At 41.6% G+C, this 18,701-nt stretch overlaps 1 protein-coding gene across 4 annotated transcripts in view; it reads left to right on the top strand.

The window, feature by feature from the left end:
- Positions 1–18,701, top strand: part of HIVEP1 (HIVEP zinc finger 1) — a 311,461-nt gene that overhangs the window by 262,454 nt on the left and 30,306 nt on the right. For all 4 annotated transcript variants that reach the window (XM_077269893.1, XM_077269892.1, XM_077269895.1 and 1 more), the window contains 3 exons: positions 1,040–1,164; positions 2,057–2,232; positions 13,847–13,948. In XM_077269893.1, coding sequence (XP_077126008.1) covers positions 1,040–1,164; positions 2,057–2,232; positions 13,847–13,948 — 403 coding nt within the window. The remainder of the gene's footprint in view (positions 1–1,039; positions 1,165–2,056; positions 2,233–13,846; positions 13,949–18,701) is intronic.

Here is an 18,701-nt window from a genome sequence, read left to right on the forward strand (position 1 = left end):
TTTTGTGCTGCAAATCATCTAGCAGTCCTTTGAATGCTGAGCTATGTTTAACCCTGCCCCAAACCACTGGTTTGCACCTTTTTGTGTACACTGTAAATTGTCATAAAGCTGCTAATAAGTGGTAGGGTCAGGGTTATACAGAGGAGTAGTCCTAAATAGCATGAGACAACTAGTCCTCTACTGATGATCTCCTGCTAATAAAACTGATTTTATTGAAACTGCAGCAAGCAGCCTACTAAGTGATACATCGGTGGAGTGTGGGTTTCTTCCCCTACCTCACGCTACTCTTCAGAAGGATTCTGTCAGCAAGCTTTTGCAAACTCATCTGAGAACTGCATTTTGTAGGCAGAGAGACCCTGAATCCAACTATGTATCACTTAGTTTACTGAGTGCAGCCGTTCTGACACAGCGTTTTTAAATTTAGCAATGCAACAATTCTAAGAAAGCTGCCCCCATTCACACCAGGCTCTGTATATATAATGTCTACAGACAGTGGGCGGCTTATCACAGAAGGGGGCAGAGTCAAACTTGGGCTCTTGTGCTGCTGTGTCCGAACAATGATGAGCTACTGGTGCTAAAACAATAATTGCAAGTAAACAAGACGGAGCTTGATACGAACAGGCATAGCTGAAATCTGTATTTAAAACATCATACGGTCTTCAGATTGCATATCAAACACCTGCTGACGGATTCCCTTTAGGTTTTTAAATTTAATTTTTTCAATTACTATCAGTTGTAAAAACCAAAAACCATCATTATTTTGTGTCCAAATACGTAAAACCCCTAATTATAGTTTTTGAAAGTTTTTTTTTTTTTCTGTTGCCCCTTATTCCTGACTATATCCTGTAGATTATATTGCCAATATTCCCTGTACATAATATATAAGTAAATCGGAAGTTGGAGCAGTAAAATGATGTTTTACTTTTAGAAATTTGGGCATTTTTCTATTTTCTTCCATGACTGTATCTATGTTTTGATTTTGAAATGTTGTGTTTCCACTAGAACATTATGTATTTTCTTTTTCTTTCCTCGGTATTAGTCCTCTCACCACAAGGCTTGTAATCCAATGGATGAACCAAAAAGTATTGATGCAAGTAGTGATCAAGATAAGGAACCTTTCCAAAATCGAAGTGAGCCACGAAGAGTGAAGATTTTTGATGGAGGGCAAGTCATTGTTTTATTGAATACATATCAGTGAACATTGTCTCAGATCCTAATGTCTGAGAATAAATGTATAGGTTTCTGTTAAGGACAAATGTTAAAAAAAAAAAAAAAAAAAAATCTTGAATCCAAATGCAATTGTAATCATTTCCATCTAAGTTCCTCACTCCCATTCTGTCTGAATGCAGTGGCAACCAGTATACTCAACTACTGCTTCATCTAAACTCTGCATTGCACTTTGATGCAGCTGGACAGAAGGGAAACCTGGGCTGGAAGACTATTTAAAGTGAACCTGTATCTCATTTGCAGGCGGGATGTTATAGAGCAGAAGGAGCCAATCAGATTTATATACATTTTTTATGGGAAAAGTTTCAGTATAACTTTCATTTTGTTAACTATTTATTATTGAATTTTATATTGAAATTCCTGGTGTTTGTATGCATACGAGTCTAGTGGGCGCGATGTCACTAGTCTAAGTTCCCTGCCCTTAGCATTATAATCACACGCCACCGTGTTCATCTCTTATTGGCTCCGCTCTGGTTGGCCTTCTGCAGGTTGTGACCTGTCGGATCGCTCCAGTACTTGCTGGACGAGCCGGAGGTCACTACTCAATGTAAGTCTGAAAGCCAGAATGAGACCCTCATAGACTTACATTGAGAACTTGTGACCGTTACCTAAGAATTCCGGTCAGTCACAAGATGGTGGCGTGGAACTGAAGTGGCGCCAGGAAGAGTAGAAGAGAGTGGCTGCTAAGTACATTACCAGGGGCAGGAAACTGAAATAAAGAACCATTCCAGCAAGTTTTTTTTTTAAGTGAATTACGTTACTTTCTTTTCATTTTTGTTTAGCATGTTAATACGACTATTTATTTATTTATTTATTTATTTTTTACTAGGTTTAAGTCAAATGAAGAATATGTTTACGTACGTGGCAGAGGAAGAGGAAAGTATATTTGTGAAGAGTGTGGGATAAGATGCAAAAAGCCTAGCATGTTGAAGAAGCATATTCGTACGCACACAGATGTCCGGCCATACCATTGCAACTACTGTAACTTTTCCTTCAAGACAAAAGGTATTCTAATTCACATAGTATTTACATTATATTTTCTAGTGAGACTTCTTTCCTGTATCTGTTTAACCCTTTAACGACCGCCGATACGCCTTTTAATGTCGGCAGTTAAGAGTACTTATTCCTCAGCGTCGCTTTTTAAGGGCGCTGAGAAATAAGGGTATAGCGTCCCCCCAGCGTCGGGAAATCTCCAGGATCTCAGCTACCAGGGGTAGCTGATACTTTGGAGAACATGGTCAAGCCCGAGTTTTACAGTCCCGTCACATGATTGCCCTTATTTATCAAACAGCGGCGATCACAGGAAAAAAAAAGGCAGATTTGAAATTCATTTCTCTCTCCTCTGATATGATCTAACACAGAGGTGTCAAACTGCATTCCTCAAGGGCTGCAAACAGGTCATGTTTTCAGGATCATTTAATCACCTGCACAGAATGATTCCAGCACCTTGTGCAATGAGAAGGAAATCTTGAAAACACGCATGGTTTGAGGCCCTCGAGGAATGCAGTTTGACACCCCTGATCTAACATATTAGAGAAGAGAGAAATGGGGTCCCTCGAACTACCTTATACCTCCGACATCCCCCGGTCCCTTCTGCTCCATCCCCTGGCCCTTCGCTTCATCTTCCTGGAAAAAAATGTTGGGCGCATGCGCAATGTTCACTGCGATAGACCCTATCGCAGTGATCAAAAGAAAAAAAAAGTAAGTAAACTCTCCCTTTGTCACCCTCTTAGTTAGATAAAATTTATAAAATAATAAAATTGAAATTGTCTACTTTTTTTTCAGTTAGGATTGGGCTTAGGGTTGGAGTTAGAATTGGGTTTTTTTCAAAAGTAAAAAAAATGACGATATGAAGGTTAGTGTTGAGTGCAAGTGCTCGCTTTTTGAGTTTGTAACAGGTGCTCAGGTATACATGGAGTATTTCAGATCCCCGCGTATTATTTTTTTGAGTGCCTAGCAGCCACGAAACATGCGGGGCAGGAATTCAAGCATGTCACTCCAGCACCCGCGATATTTGGTGCATCATATCCGAGCACCCGATGCAAACTGGAGTAGCGAGCACTTGCGCTGAACACTAATTTAAAAAAGATAATTGTTAATTTTTTTTCCTTCTTGCATTGCTTCAGTTCTCGTGAAGCACCTGAAGGGTTAATAAACTTTTTGAATGTGCTTTTGAGCACCTTGAGGGGTGCAGTTTTTAGAATGGTGTCACTTTTGGGTATTTGCTGCCATATAGACCCCTCAAAGTGACTTCAAATGTGATGTGGTCCCTAAAAAAAAAATGGTTTTGTAAATTTTGTTGTAAAAATTAGAAATTGCTGGTCAACTTTAGCCCTTATAACTTTCTAACAAAAAAATACATGTTTCCAAAATTGTAAATTAGACATGTGGGAAATGTTATTTAATAACTATTTTGTGTTACATGACTCTCTGATTTAACCCCTTCCCGACCCATGACGCCACATAGGCGTCATGAAAACCCGTGCCAATCCGACCCATGACGCCTATGTGGCGTCATGGAATGATCGCGTCCCTGCAGATCGGGTGAAAGGGTTAACTCCTATTTTACCCGATCTGCAGGGAGAGGGGGAGTGGTGCTTCAGCCCAGGGGGGGTGGCTTCACCCCCCCGTGGCTATGATCGCTCTGATTGGCTGTTGAAAGTGAAACTGCCAATCAGAGCGATTTGTAATATTTCACCTAAAAAACAGGTGAAATATTACAATCCAGCCATGGCCGATGCTGCAATATCATCGGCCATGGCTGGAAAACCTGAAGTGACCACCCCCCACCCCACCGATCGCCCCCCCACCGCTCCGTTATGGGGTCCGGTCCCCTCCGTCCTGTGCTCCGCTGCCCCGTGCTCCTGCCCGCTCCCCCGTCCTGCTGTCCGCTCCCCCCGTCCTCCGATCACCCCCCCTGTGCTCAGATCCACCACCCCTTCATACTTACCGATCCTCCCGGTGTCCGGCCGTCTCCTCGCTGGGCGCCGCCATCTTCCAAAATGGCGGGCGCATGCTCAGTACGCCCGCCGGCCGGCAGATTCCTTACAGGTACATTTTGATCGCTGTGGTAGGTTCTACCACAGCGATCAAAATAAAAAAAATAATAAATAAACCCCCCCCCCTTTATCACCCCCATAGATAGGGACAATAATAAAATAAAGAAAATATATTTTTTTTTTTTCCCACTGTGGTTAGGGTTAGAACTAGGGTTAGGGTTACGGGTAGGGTTAGGGTTATGGCATGTGCGAATTTGGCAGCGGATCCGCAGCGGATCGGCGGCGGATCCGCAGCGGATCGGCGGCGGATCCGCAGCGGATCGGCGGCGGATCCGCAGCGGATCGGCGGCGGATCCGCAGCGGATCGGCGGCGGATCCGCAGCGGATCGGCCGCGGATCCGCAGCGGATCGGCCGCGGATCCGCAGCGGATCGGCCGCGGATCCGCAGCGGATCGGCCGCGGATCCGCAGCGGATTGGCCGCTGCGAATTCGTAGCAGTTTTCCATCAGGTTTACAGTACCGTGTACACCTATGGAAAACCAAATCCGCTGTGCCCATGGTGCGGAAAATTCCGTGCAGAAACGCTGCGTTGTATTTTCCACAGCATGTCAATTCTTTGTGCGGATTCCGCAGCGTTTTACACCTGTTCCTCAATAGGAATCCGCAGGTGAAATCCGCACAAAAAAACACTGGAAATCTGCTGTAAATCCGCAGGTAAAACGCAGTGCCTTTTACTTGCAGATTTTTCAAAAGTCGTGCGGAAAAATCTCACACGAATCCGCTACGTGGGCACATACCCTTAGGGTTAGGGTTGGAATTAGGGCTAGGGTTGGAATTAGGGTTACGGGTGTGTTGGGGTTAGGGTTGTGGTTAGGGGTGTGTTGGGGTTAGGGTTGGGATTAGGGTTATGGCTACAGTTGGGATTAGGATTAGGGGTGTGTTGGGGTTAGTGTTGAAGTTAGAAATGAGGGGTTTCCACTGTTAGGGCACATCAGGGGTCTCCAAACGCAACATGGCGCCACCATTGATTCCAGCCAATCTTGCATTCAAAAAGTCAAATGGTGCTCCCTCCCTTCCAAGCCCCGACGTGTGCCCAAACAGTGGTTTACCCCCACATTTGGGGTACCAGCGTACTCAGGACAAACTGGGCAACAACTGTTGGGGTCCAATTTCTCCTGTTACCCTTGCAAAAATAAAAAATTACTTGCTAAGACATAATTTTTGAGGAAAGAAGAATTATTTTTTATTTTCACGGCTCTGCGTTGTAAACTTCTGTGAAGCACTTGGAGGTTGAACGTGCTCATCACACATCTAGATAAGTTCCTTGGGGGGTCTAGTTTCCAAAATGGGGTCACTTGTGGGGTGTTTCTACTGTTTAGGCACATCAGGGGCTCTGCAAATGCAACGTGACGCCCGCAGACCATTCCATCAAAGTCTGCATTTCAAATGTCACTACTTCCCTTCCGAGCCCTGACGTGCGCCCAAACAGTGGTTTACCCCCACATATGGGGTATCACTGTACTCACAACAAACTGGGCAACAAACATTGGGGCCCAATTTCTCCTGTTACCCTTGTGAAAATAAAAAATTGCTTGCTAAAACATCTTTTTTGAGGAAAGAAAAATGATTTTTTATTTTCACGGCTCTGCGTTGTAAACTTCTGTGAAGCACTTGGGGGTTGAATGTGCTCATCACACATCTAGATAAGTTCCTTGGGGGGTCTAGTTTCCAAAATGGGGTCACTTGTGGGGTGTTTCTACTGTTTAGGCACATCAGGGGCTCTGCAAATGCAATGTGACGCCCGCAGACCATTCCATCAAAGTCTGCATTTCAAATGTCACTACTTCCCTTCCGAGCCCTGACGTGCGCCCAAACAGTGGTTTACCCCCACATATGGGGTATCACTGTACTCACAACAAACTGGGCAACAAACATTGGGGCCCAATTTCTCCTGTTACCCTTGTGAAAATAAAAAATTGCTTGCTAAAACATCTTTTTTGAGGAAAGAAAAATGATTTTTTATTTTCACGGCTCTGCGTTGTAAACTTCTGTGAAGCACTTGGGGGTTGAATGTGCTCATCGCACATCTAGATAAGTTCCTTGGGGGGTCTAGTTTCCAAAATGGGGTCACTTGTGGGGTGTTTCTACTGTTTAGGCACATCAGGGGCTCTGCAAATGCAACGTGACGCCCGCAGACCATTCCATCAAAGTCTGCATTTCAAATGTCACTACTTCCCTTCCGAGCCCTGACGTGCGCCCAAACAGTGGTTTACCCCCACATATGGGGTATCACTGTACTCACAACAAACTGGGCAACAAACATTGGGGCCCAATTTCTCCTGTTACCCTTGTGAAAATAAAAAATTGCTTGCTAAAACATCTTTTTTGAGGAAAGAAAAATGATTTTTTATTTTCACGGCTCTGTGTTGTAAACTTCTGTGAAGCACTTGGGGGTTGAATGTGCTCATCACACATCTAGATAAGTTCCTTGGGGGGTCTAGTTTCCAAAATGGGGTCACTTGTGGGGTGTTTCTACTGTTTAGGCACATCAGGGGCTCTGCAAATGCAACGTGACGCCCGCAGACCATTCCATCAAAGTCTGCATTTCAAATGTCACTACTTCCCTTCCGAGCCCTGACGTGCGCCCAAACAGTGGTTTACCCCCACATATGGGGTATCACTGTACTCACAACAAACTGGGCAACAAACATTGGGGCCCAATTTCTCCTGTTACCCTTGTGAAAATAAAAAATTGCTTGCTAAAACATCTTTTTTGAGGAAAGAAAAATGATTTTTTATTTTCACGGCTCTGTGTTGTAAACTTCTGTGAAGCACTTGGGGGTTGAATGTGCTCATCACACATCTAGATAAGTTCCTTGGGGGGTCTAGTTTCCAAAATGGGGTCACTTGTGGGGTGTTTCTACTGTTTAGGCACATCAGGGGCTCTGCAAATGCAACGTGACGCCCGCAGACCATTCCATCAAAGTCTGCATTTCAAATGTCACTACTTCCCTTCCGAGCCCTGACGTGCGCCCAAACAGTGGTTTACCCCCACATATGGGGTATCACTGTACTCACAACAAACTGGGCAACAAACATTGGGGCCCAATTTCTCCTGTTACCCTTGTGAAAATAAAAAATTGCTTGCTAAAACATCTTTTTTGAGGAAAGAAAAATGATTTTTTATTTTCACGGCTCTGTGTTGTAAACTTCTGTGAAGCACTTGGGGGTTGAATGTGCTCATCACACATCTAGATAAGTTCCTTGGGGGGTCTAGTTTCCAAAATGGGGTCACTTGTGGGGTGTTTCTACTGTTTAGGCACATCAGGGGCTCTGCAAATGCAACGTGACGCCAGCAGACCATTCCATCAAAGTCTGCATTCCAAAACGTCACTACTTCCCTTCCGAGCCCCGGCATGTGCCCAAACAGTGGTTTACCCCCACATATGGGGTATCACCGTACTCAGGAGAAACTGGACAACAACTTTTGGGGTCCAATTTCTCCTGTTACCCTTGCAAAAATAAAAAATTCTGGGCTAAAAAAATATTTTTGAGGAAAGGAAACACATTTATTATTTTCACGGCTCTGCGTTATAAACTTCTGCGAAGCACTTGGGGGTTCAAAGTGCTCACCACACATCTAGATTAGTTCCTTGGGAGGTCTAGTTTCCAAAATGGGGTCACTTGTTAGGGAGCTCCAATGTTTAGGCACACAGGGGCTCTCCAAACGTGACATGGTGTCCGCTAATGATTGGAGCTAATTTTCCATTCAAAAAGCCAAATGGCGTGCCTTCCCTTCCGAGCCCTGCCGTGTGCCCAAACAGTGGTTTACCCCCACATATGGGGTATCATCGTACTCAGGACAAACTGGACAACAACATTTGGGGTCCAATTTCTCCTATTACCCTTGGAAAATTAAAAAATCCTGGGCTAAAACTCATTTTTGAGGAAAGAAAAATTATTTTTTATTTTCACGGCTCTGCGTTATAAACTTCTGTGAAGCACCTGGGGGTTATAAGTGCTCACTATGCATCTAGATAAGTTCCTTGGGGGGTCTAGTTTCCAAAATGGGGTCACGTGTAGGGGAGCTCCAATGTTTAGGCACACAGGGGCTCTCCAAACGCGACATGGTGTTCGCTAACGATTGGAGCTAATTTTCCATTCAAAAAGTCAAATGGCACGCCTCCCCTTCCGAGCCTTGCCGTGCACCCAAACAGTGGTTTACCCCCACATATGAGGTATCAACGTACTCAGCAGAAATTGCCCAACAAATTTTAGGATCCATTTTATCCTGTTGCCCATGTGAAAATGAAAAAATTGAGGCTAAAATAATTTTTTTGTGAAAAAAAAGTACTGTTTAATTTTTACGGATCAATTTGTGAAGCACCTGGGGGTTTAAAGTGCTCACTATGCTTCTAGATAAGTTCCTTGGGGGGTCTAGTTTCCAAAATGGGGTCACTTGTGGGGGAGCTCCAATGTTTAGGCACACGGGGGCTCTCCAAACGCGACATGGTGTCCGCTAAAGATTGGAGCCAATTTTTCATTCAAAAAGTCAAATGGCGCTCCTTTCCTTCCAAGCCCTGCCGTATGCCCAAACAGTGGTTTACCCCCACATATGAGGTATCAGCGTACTCAGGACAAATTGGACAACATCGTTCGTGGTCCAGTTTTTCCTTTTACCCTTGGGAAAATAAAAAAATTGTTGCTAAAAGATCATTTTTGTGACTAAAAAGTTAAATGTTCATTTTTTCCTTCCATGTTGCTTCTGCTGCTGTGAAACACCTGAAGGGTTAATAAACTTCTTGAATGTGGTTTTGAGCACCTTGAGGGGTGCAGTTTTTAGAATGGTGTCACTTTGGGGTATTTTCAGCCATATAGAACCCTCAAACTGACTTCAAATGTGAGGTGCTCCCTAAAAAAAATGGTTTTGTAAATTTTGTTGTAAAAATGAGAAATCACTGGTCAAATTTTAACCCTTATAACTTCCTAGCAAAAAAAAAATTTGTTTCCAAAATTGTGCTGTTGTAAAGTAGACATGTGGGAAATGTTATTTATTAACTATTTTGTGTCACATAACTCTCTGGTTTAACAGAATAAAAATTAAAAATGTGAAAATTGCGAAATTTTCAAAATTTTCGCCAAATTTCCGTTTTTTTCACAAATAAACTCAGAAATTATCAACCTAAATTTACCACTAACATGAAGCCCAATATGTCACGAAAAAACAATCTCAGAATCGCTAGGATCCGTTGAAGCGTTCCTGAGTTATTACCTCATAAAGGGACACTGGTCAGAATTGCAAAAAACGGCAAGGTCATTAAGGCCAAAATAGGCTGGGTCATGAAGGGGTTAAGGGTATAAAAATTAAGTTTGAATATTGCGAAATTTTCATCAAATTTCCATTTTTTTCACAAATAAACGCAAGTAATATCAAAGAAATTACCACTAACATGAAGTACAATTTGTCACATAAAAACAGTCTTAAGGTACCGTCACATTAAGCGACGCTGCAGCGATAGCGACAACGATGCCGATCGCTGCAGCGTCGCTGTTTGATCGCTGGAGAGCTGTCATACAGACCGCTCTCCAGCGACCAACGATGCCGAGGTCCCCGGGTAACCAGGGTAAACATCGGGTTGCTAAGCGCAGGGCCGCGCTTAGTAACCCGATGTTTACCCTGGTTACCAGCGTAAAAGTAAAAAAAACAAACAGTACATACTCACCTGCGCATCCCCCAGCGTCTGCTTCCTGACACTGACTGAGCTCCGGCCCTAACAGCACAGCGGCTTTCACTTTCACTTTAGGGCCGGCGCTCAGTCAGTGTCAGGAAGCAGACGCTGGGGGAGGTATGACGCTGGGTGAGTTATGTACTGTTTGTTTTTTTTACTTTTACGCTGGTAACCAGGGTAAACATCGGGTTACTAAGTGCGGCCCTGCGCTTGGTAACCCGATGTTTACCCTGGTTACCAGTGTAAAACATCGCTGGTATCGTTGCTTTTGGTGTCAAACACAACGATACACGGCGATCGGACGACCAAATAAAGTTCTGGACTTTATTCAGCGACCAGCGACATAACAGCAGGATCCTGATCGCTGCTGCGTGTCAAACTAAACGATATCGCTAGCGAGGACGCTGCAACGTCACGGATCGCTAGCGATGTCGTTTAGTGTGACGGTACCTTTAGAATCAGGGGGATCCATTTAAGCGTTCCAAAGTTATTACCACACAAAGTGACAGTGGTCAGAATTGTAAAATTTGGCCTGGTCATTAAAGTCAAAATTGGCTTGGTCACCAAGGGGTTAAACCCCTTCACGCCATGGCCATTTTTTGTGTTTTTGTTTTCATTTTTTCCTCCCCTTCTTCCAAGAGCCATAACTTTAGATTTTTCTGTCAGGATGAGAGCCTATTTTTTGCAGGACAAGTTGTGCTTTTGAATAACATCATTCATTTATCTTGTGATGAACTGGAAACAATTTCACAATATTTTTTTTTTCTTTTTTTATTTATCTTCACTATGCAATAAAACTGGCAATATGGTTCTCCAGGTGTGTATGAGTATTTTTTTTATTTAAGTGGTGAAAATAAGAGCCCCTGAAGGCGGGTTTATGCTTTCCAGGTTCAGAGGCACACTGCACATGCCCGGAAATGCAGAAACTAACGCCACATCGACTAGTCAAAAGGTTCATTTGCATATGATGCACTAACTTTATAAGTTACTTTTTCAAAAGATTTGTTTGTGTCCAGCGTAATAAAGGGCTTGTAAGGCCGGGGTCACACTAGACCGTAATACGGACGAGTGCTATGCGATAAAAAATCGCATAGCACTCGGCCCAATGTTAATCTAAGGGGCAGCTCCCATCATCCGATATTTTCTCCGCCGTATTCAGGATCCGAGTGAAATCGCAGCATGCTGCGATTGTCAGCGTATCTCGGCCGAGACTCGCCAATGCAAGTCTATGGGTGCGAGAAAAAACCGGATTACACACGGACCATGCGTGTGCATTGCGAGAAATACGCACCGGTGTTAGAGAAAAGCCGGTAATTCAATTGCCGGCTTTGCATTTCTCCTTCACAAACCCGACAGGATATGAGACATGGTTTACATACAGTAAACCATCTCATATCCCTTTTTTTTTTGCATATTCCACACTACTAATGTTAGTAGTGTGTATGTGCAAAATGTTGGCGCTGTAGCGTGGGAGGGAATACAGAGGGGAAGAAGCAACTGCTCTTGGTTTGGGGGGGATGGGGGGGACCTGTCGGGTTCCTTTTAACAAGACCAGATAATGATGATCGGGCAGTGAGGACCTCTTGGTAAATAATTCTGATTAGAATACACAATGTATAATATTAGTTTCTATGTTAACATTCTGGGGTATCTCAAAAGAACAATTTAATTCTAGAACAGGAAAGGACCTTCAGAATGTTCACACATTTAATGCTGTAAAGATTGTGTTATTCACTAAAACAGAGACCATAACAAGTCCCCAAGATCATTATTTAACCCCTTAGTGACCAGACCATTTTTTTTTTTTAATCTGACCAGTGTCACTTTATGTGGTAATAACTCTGGAATGCTTCAACATATCCCATTGATTTTGAGTTTGTTTTTTCGGGACACATTATACTTTATGATAATGGCTAATTTAGGCTAATATGTTTTGCATTTATTTATAAAAAGTCCCAAAATTTGATAAAAATGTTTAAAAATTTGCAATTTTCAAACTTTGATTATCCCTTTAATCCAGATAGTCATACTATAGCAAAACATTAATAAATATTGTGTCGTTTTATTTTGTTAGCATTTTAGGAGGTTTTAAAAATGCAGCAGTCATTTTTCATTTTTTCAAGGAAATTTACAAAACCTATATTTTAGGGACCTGTTCAGTTTTTAAGTGACTTTAAAGGTCCTATATATTGGATAAAACCCCTTCAGGTGCTTTTCAGGAATTAATGCAAAGTGACATGACCGGAATGAATAAGTTTATTTTTACCACCTAAATGATAACTTTTGATCAGGTCACTATAGCTGGAAAGACTTTAAGGCTATGTGCACACGTCAGGATTCTTTGCAGGATTTTCCTGAACAAAACCGGACTTTTTCTGTATTAAATCCGCTCGCATTTTTTATGCTGATTTTTCCAGAGCTTTCCACTACTATATTATATAGTGGCAAATCGGGAGATTTTCCCCAAAATTAATGAACATGCTGCCTTTTTTTCCGCAATGCGTTTTTTTTTGCGGAATAAAAAGCAACATGTGCACAAAAATTGCGAATTGCATTCTAATAAATAGGATGCTTAATGTAAGCGTTTTTTTAAGCGTTTTTATAGCGAAAAAACGCGAAAAATCCTGAACGTGTGCACATAGCCTAAGGCCGTTATTTGGCCATGAATTGCCATCACAAACATATAGAGGGAGCCCCCACACTCTGTTAATCATCTAAATTCCGTAGTCGTTATTGACAGCAGCATCTAAGGGGTTAAACAGGTATGAACGGTGCCAACAATGATCGTGGCTGATGCAGCAAGTTGTCAGCTATAGTGTACAGCCGACAGCTGCTGGATTGTCTCCTGTATGGGAAGGCTATTCTCTTGTATCGCAGGTCAGTAAGAAGACATATTGGAGGTCATTAAGGGGTTAAACTCTGTCTATCTTTACACTTGTAGCCACTTCAGTTATGGTGGGGTTTACACTACCTGAGTGGATGTTACAAGTGGTGTGACCTTGATACAAGGCACGAATGGTAAGTTCCCGAATCTTTCTCTTTATCCATATTGGTCTTACTGACGTAGAGGAGAGTTAAACAGGGCTCATCCCCCAGCTGCAGAATTTTTTACAGCAGCATGTTAATTTTTGTTGCTGAATTCGCCCTTTTAGATTGAAGGGTTATTTGTTACATAATTGTGACTGCAGTTTTCATTGCTATTCTTGTGGTCAAAATTATTAGAACCTGAACAACAACGCTATGCAATCAGTTGAGCCTGTCACTGTTTCCTGCCCTCCGCTCTAAAACAGATCAACCATGGCATGATTATAAATAAAAGCATTAATGCTACTGTGTCCAGATCATAATAAATATTAAGAAACTCGACTTAAATAATCAACTGGTGATTTGTTGTTGTCCACTGTAGCAGTAAAACGTTTCAGTCTTACTTCAGACCTTCTTCAGTTACAGATTACAGTGCGTCTATTGGAATAGATGGACCAGTAGGTTCAGTAGAGAAATGCTTGATCAGTCTGATCATCGCTGGTCCTGGTCCCGCCGCGTCCAGACACGCCACTGGGGCACTCCGCACCTGTCTCCACTGAAGTACAGGCTCGAACGTCTCCACAAGTACTATTTATGACGGATAGTCAGAAAGCATTTCTCTACTGACCCTATTGGTCCATCTATTCCAATACGCACTGTAACCTGTAACTGAAGAAGGTCTGAAGTAAGACCGAAACGTTTGTAGTTGTGCGCACGGTTATCTACTTCACCAGAGCATAATACATTGACACTTTTATATTTCCAAAAAATTCAAATATTGGAACACTTTATACCAAAATAAGTATTTGGTTAAATTGCATTGTGTATGCTGTAACTAAAGTCATTCATGTGCATGCTTTGTTTTAGGCAATTTGACAAAACACATGAAATCTAAAGCTCACAGCAAGAAGTGCATGGACATGGGCATAGCAGTCTGTCCGGGAGATGATCAGGATACCGATGATTCTGGTGAGAAAAGATGACTGCTCATATTTTGTGCTCATTGTGATGACCATCACGGAAATTCATAAAGAATACTCATAAGTCATGCATATTGTTATGTCTAAATACCAAAAAGGGTGGATTATTGTACTATAAATTGGTGTGAAACATCTTTTTTTCTGACAACATATGCTAGAGGCATACTTAGCATTGGTCTTATTTTGTGTTGGCAATATGGAAGCAAGTCAGTGTTGTGAAAAAATATGATTAACAATTTTTTCTAGCTGACACACTTTTTGAAGAAGTTGAACAGTGCCTGGTTTGCAGCTCTGCAACAAATGTCCACAAGCCGCTTAGGCCTCAATTAATTTCAGCTTATGTTTTGTACGACCGTTTTAATGAGGGACATGCAGGAGAAAGATACGCCAAATAAGTTAACAGGTGCACTCCACTTCATGAATTAATCGCATATGTGCTTACTCAGAAATGTTACTCCAGTAGTAACATTTGTAATATATTTTGCCACTTTCAATTAATTTGATGGATGGTCATAGTCAAGTCCCATCTTGGCCAGGCTCCTCTCCAGGCCCATCAAATTTGGCGGCGCTACTTGTAATTGATATGAAATCACCAAATGTTGCAAGATTCTTGTTCAAAAATATTGCAACTTTTCAAAGTGTTTTACTTCAGCTTTCTGGCGAAAACACTTTGATGAATCGTCCCCTTAATGTTCCCAGTGGAACACATAGACACTTCTGACCCAAGTGTTGATGCCTTTTGTAGCTCCATTCAATGTTATTTCTAAAGGCCATGAAGTCTATTTTTGGTACTTTATCAGTTTTGCTGTGTGGAGGATTTCTACAATATCCAGAAGAGCGTGTAGAGATAAACATTTCTTCCATGGGAGGGAATCCAGTTTGGGTTAGTATAAGAATCTACTAAAAACACCTAATTTTGAATAACTTGGATGTCAGCAAATTATGCATTTCAGAAAGTGTGCTCAGGGTGTGAGGTTTTGTGTTTGACTGTCATAATTGGGCATTGCTAAATAGTTGCATGATTTTACCTTTTGTATCATCCCCATAACTATCTGCCACACATCCTCTGATGCTTGTGTCACCAAAGTACAGGGTAGCAATGTATGGAATGTTAATACGTGAATTACACGGTCAAGCCAGGTGAACCATTTAGCCGGATAAAATACCACTGTGAATATTTGGTTTCCTGATCATTGCCGTGGCCTCGCCACCTAAATGACTACAACTGATTATTGAGGAAACAGATAACCAATTTGTAATAGAGAAATGGCACTCTGTAGAATCTCTACCAGAAACGAGTGCCCAATGGGATGTGTAAAAGAGAATTTGTGTACATTGATTATTATTTTATGGCTTCATTGAAACCTGCGTTTTGACATTTTGTTTGCTCCATTTTTAGGACCAGACAAGTGCCATCAATAATGAACCTGTAATATAACTGATGGAAGCAGGGGGGCTCATTGATTATTATGGGGTCTGTCCAGGTTCTGTTATGTGTTTTATAGTACAGTAACATAAGGTGCATTTCTACAGTTCTGTATAACAAGAACACTTGCTCATTTCTTTATGACAGGTGTGGTAGAGCGGTTCACTCGGCTGTTCATAGATGTAGACACAGGAACACTGTCTCTTCAAATTTTCCACTGGTTTATTTTGGTACAGCATAAACCAGGGCAGGGTTAGCAACATAAAAATGGGCTTTCTGGCGTAATAGAAAGAAAAACAAAACAAATGGCACAGCCCATGTTGATGCGGGGATCCGCCCACTCAGGAAACCAACATAGGGAAAAAAAGGTCTAACTTTCCTTTATCTCTTCACACATGGCTCTGGAGTTCACATCTCCTGACACACCCAACACTTATGAGCCAGAAGGCTGTGTATTTATCCTCTGGACTCCATGCTGGGGTGCAGACCCACTCTACATCTGTCCAATCAACCTAGCCCTAAACATGGCCAATTAACCCCTCTCCACACTTAGTGTGCTGGAGCATTTTCTAGGTTCAGAACACGGAAGCGACCAACTTCAGTGATACAGATCTTCACTCCAGTACTTTGCCAGTGACTTTGTCACGCAGGACAGATAATTACAATTTTTCTAATGAACAGTCTTAATATTACTATAAGAATAATGAGGTGAATATTCCACTGAACTACTCCTCGCACCCTTTTCACTGTGATGCTTACTATCTGTACAGAACATATCCATAGGCAGGAAGACATATAAAGACTCAATAAAATGAAATACAATATATAATATCAGACCCTGAATGGTCCTAGGAGTTCAAACAATGCTACTGCTAATGGTTTTATTATTGTGACCTCAAGACATCCTACATACCCCAGTAATACCTTTGACTCAAGGGGTACCTGAATGTTAAAATCCTCCTTAATTTAATTTCCCACATGAGCCTATAAGCCAGCCAGTTAGGCTCATGACCAAAACATAAACCATATATCTTGCACCGTCATCCCTACATTGGGGTCAGCAATCATCTGCTTGTCAGCCTTTGTTACTATGGATTAACTTCAGAGTTCTATATACTCTGTGGATGAGAAAGAGTCGCAATCTTCTTCTCTGTGCAACATTTATTGAGACCTTTCCAGACCTACCCATCCAACTCTTCACTGAACCGTGGGTTTCTTTGTTATCTTTCATATAGTAAAATGCCTTTTTCTGCTACGGAGATGCTTCGTAGAATCTATTGCCTCACTGTCCCAGCAGGTGGCAGCCTCTGCCACAAAGACCATCCTGCAAAGAACAAAGCAAAAATATGAACCTGCATAATACATTAAACTTTACTTTAGCATTTGGATGAGTAAATTAATTTTTTGTAAGCTGCAACTTTTCTGAATGCATTTTCATATCTTAAACAAGTTGATTTATTTTTTTTTTACTTCTATGGTCGCCTAATTTCTAAATATTTCTAAACCATGCAAAAGGGTTAAAGCCAGACTTGCTTATTTCCCAAGAACCAAGAGTTGAAAAGTCTAAAAATACGGTGTGCTTTTAAGTATTGGAATTAGTATGTATGTTTCAGTTCTTGGATTTAGTGACTGACAAATGTGTAAAATGCATCTAACAATGTTTATAGTTTAGCTCCAAACCCTGCCAGATAAAGTGAAGTTTGATGAAACCTGTCATTTCGGCTGTCACGTTGGATTCAACTCGTATCCTGAATTTTGATCAAATGTGGTTATGTGTTTTTTGAACCATGTGAGATCAAAAACGTGCGCGTGCTTCAAAGACTTTTCATGCACTGCTGGAGGGCACTTTTCAAGCAAATAGTGGCAGGAATGTGGTTAACATTCAGCTCAATAGTAGTCTGCGATCTCCTGTGGGAAAATAATATATATAATATATTTTTAATTATTTTGTATACTGTAGCTTTGAGTAAGCATGTCTTACAGAATGGATTTCCATATCCTGGCTATAATGTAATACCATGCAGTGTGAAGATCTAACTAGATAATTGCTGATAAAATCAATGTGCTTGTAAAGGGGATAAGCCATTTAAGGCCCTGAAACATGGACTATTTTCACTTTGGAAGCCCCGGCCCGACCATCAGGTTCCTGACGGGAGTGAACTGCTTCATACGCTTATATGACTCAAGTCAGGAGACCCGGCAGTCAGCTGGGATTCCCGGTGTGACAGTGCTCCGTGTTTGATGGATGTGTGAAACCGATTTTACGTCATTCGGAGATCATTCATTTGCATCTTTGTAATGAAATGCACTTGTCTGAAAATTTTGATGACGTGTTCATACCTGCCGACAGTCTCAGGTTTTAGCGGACAGAATGAGTCAGAGCAATTCTGGTGAACTTGTGAATTATTTATATTCAGACGTGAGCACAGGCAAGAAAGAAGTTATGGACTCACTGTTGAATAAGCAATCGCACCCATTGTAATCGACACTGAGCGTCTCTCTAGCCCAATTACTTTTTTAGCTGAGTTTTTTTTTCAAAAATATCATGTATAACATTTGATATAATGGCTCCTATAACTTTGTATTTGCTCCATTGCTCATCTATGTGGAGAAAGTGATTTTTTAAGTTGTCTTTATGACTCTTGTATATGAGGCCATTCTTGACTCTTGTATTTAAGGCGTTTTCTGTTTAGTCCACTAATCCTTTGTGTAGGCTGAGCTGACAGAAATGAATTCCCTTTAAATACTCCCACATTGATTTCAGAGAAAGATCAAAAATCACCTCGAAGAATATCTTATGACTACTGCATTCTGGCAGTCAATCATATTCAATATTTTATAGTTGTCTAGATATGGTTTTATAAGGATATAAGTGGCAAGATTAGTGTGGATATGTGAGAAGGCCCGAACCGTGTCTTGAGCAAAAATATAGCAGGATACTAAAAAAAAAAAAACACATCTTTCTCATATACGGTAGTCAAAATATGGTGCTGTGTGACCATGTATAAAACCTGTCATTATTTCTTTATTACCCCTTTGCAGAAGTCTGAAATGATATTTATTCATATCATTCATAATTTTCTCTAGGGATCTCATGACAAGCCCTTGCATTACAAGGGTATGTTCACACAGCATTTTTTTTGCTGGCAGCTTTTTTCAAGTCCTTAGCAATCCGCCTGAAAAGCACTCACAAAATGCGAAAAATAATCTTCACATTCATCTGAATGTGAAAAAAACGTATCCATATATTCAGGCTTTAAGTCATTTTTAACCACTTCAAGTTTCAAACAAACGGCAAGTGGTTACAAGAAGAGAG

The sequence above is a fragment of the Ranitomeya variabilis genome, chromosome 6 (genome assembly GCF_051348905.1).
Source record: "Ranitomeya variabilis isolate aRanVar5 chromosome 6, aRanVar5.hap1, whole genome shotgun sequence".
Lineage (NCBI taxonomy): Eukaryota > Metazoa > Chordata > Amphibia > Anura > Dendrobatidae > Ranitomeya > Ranitomeya variabilis.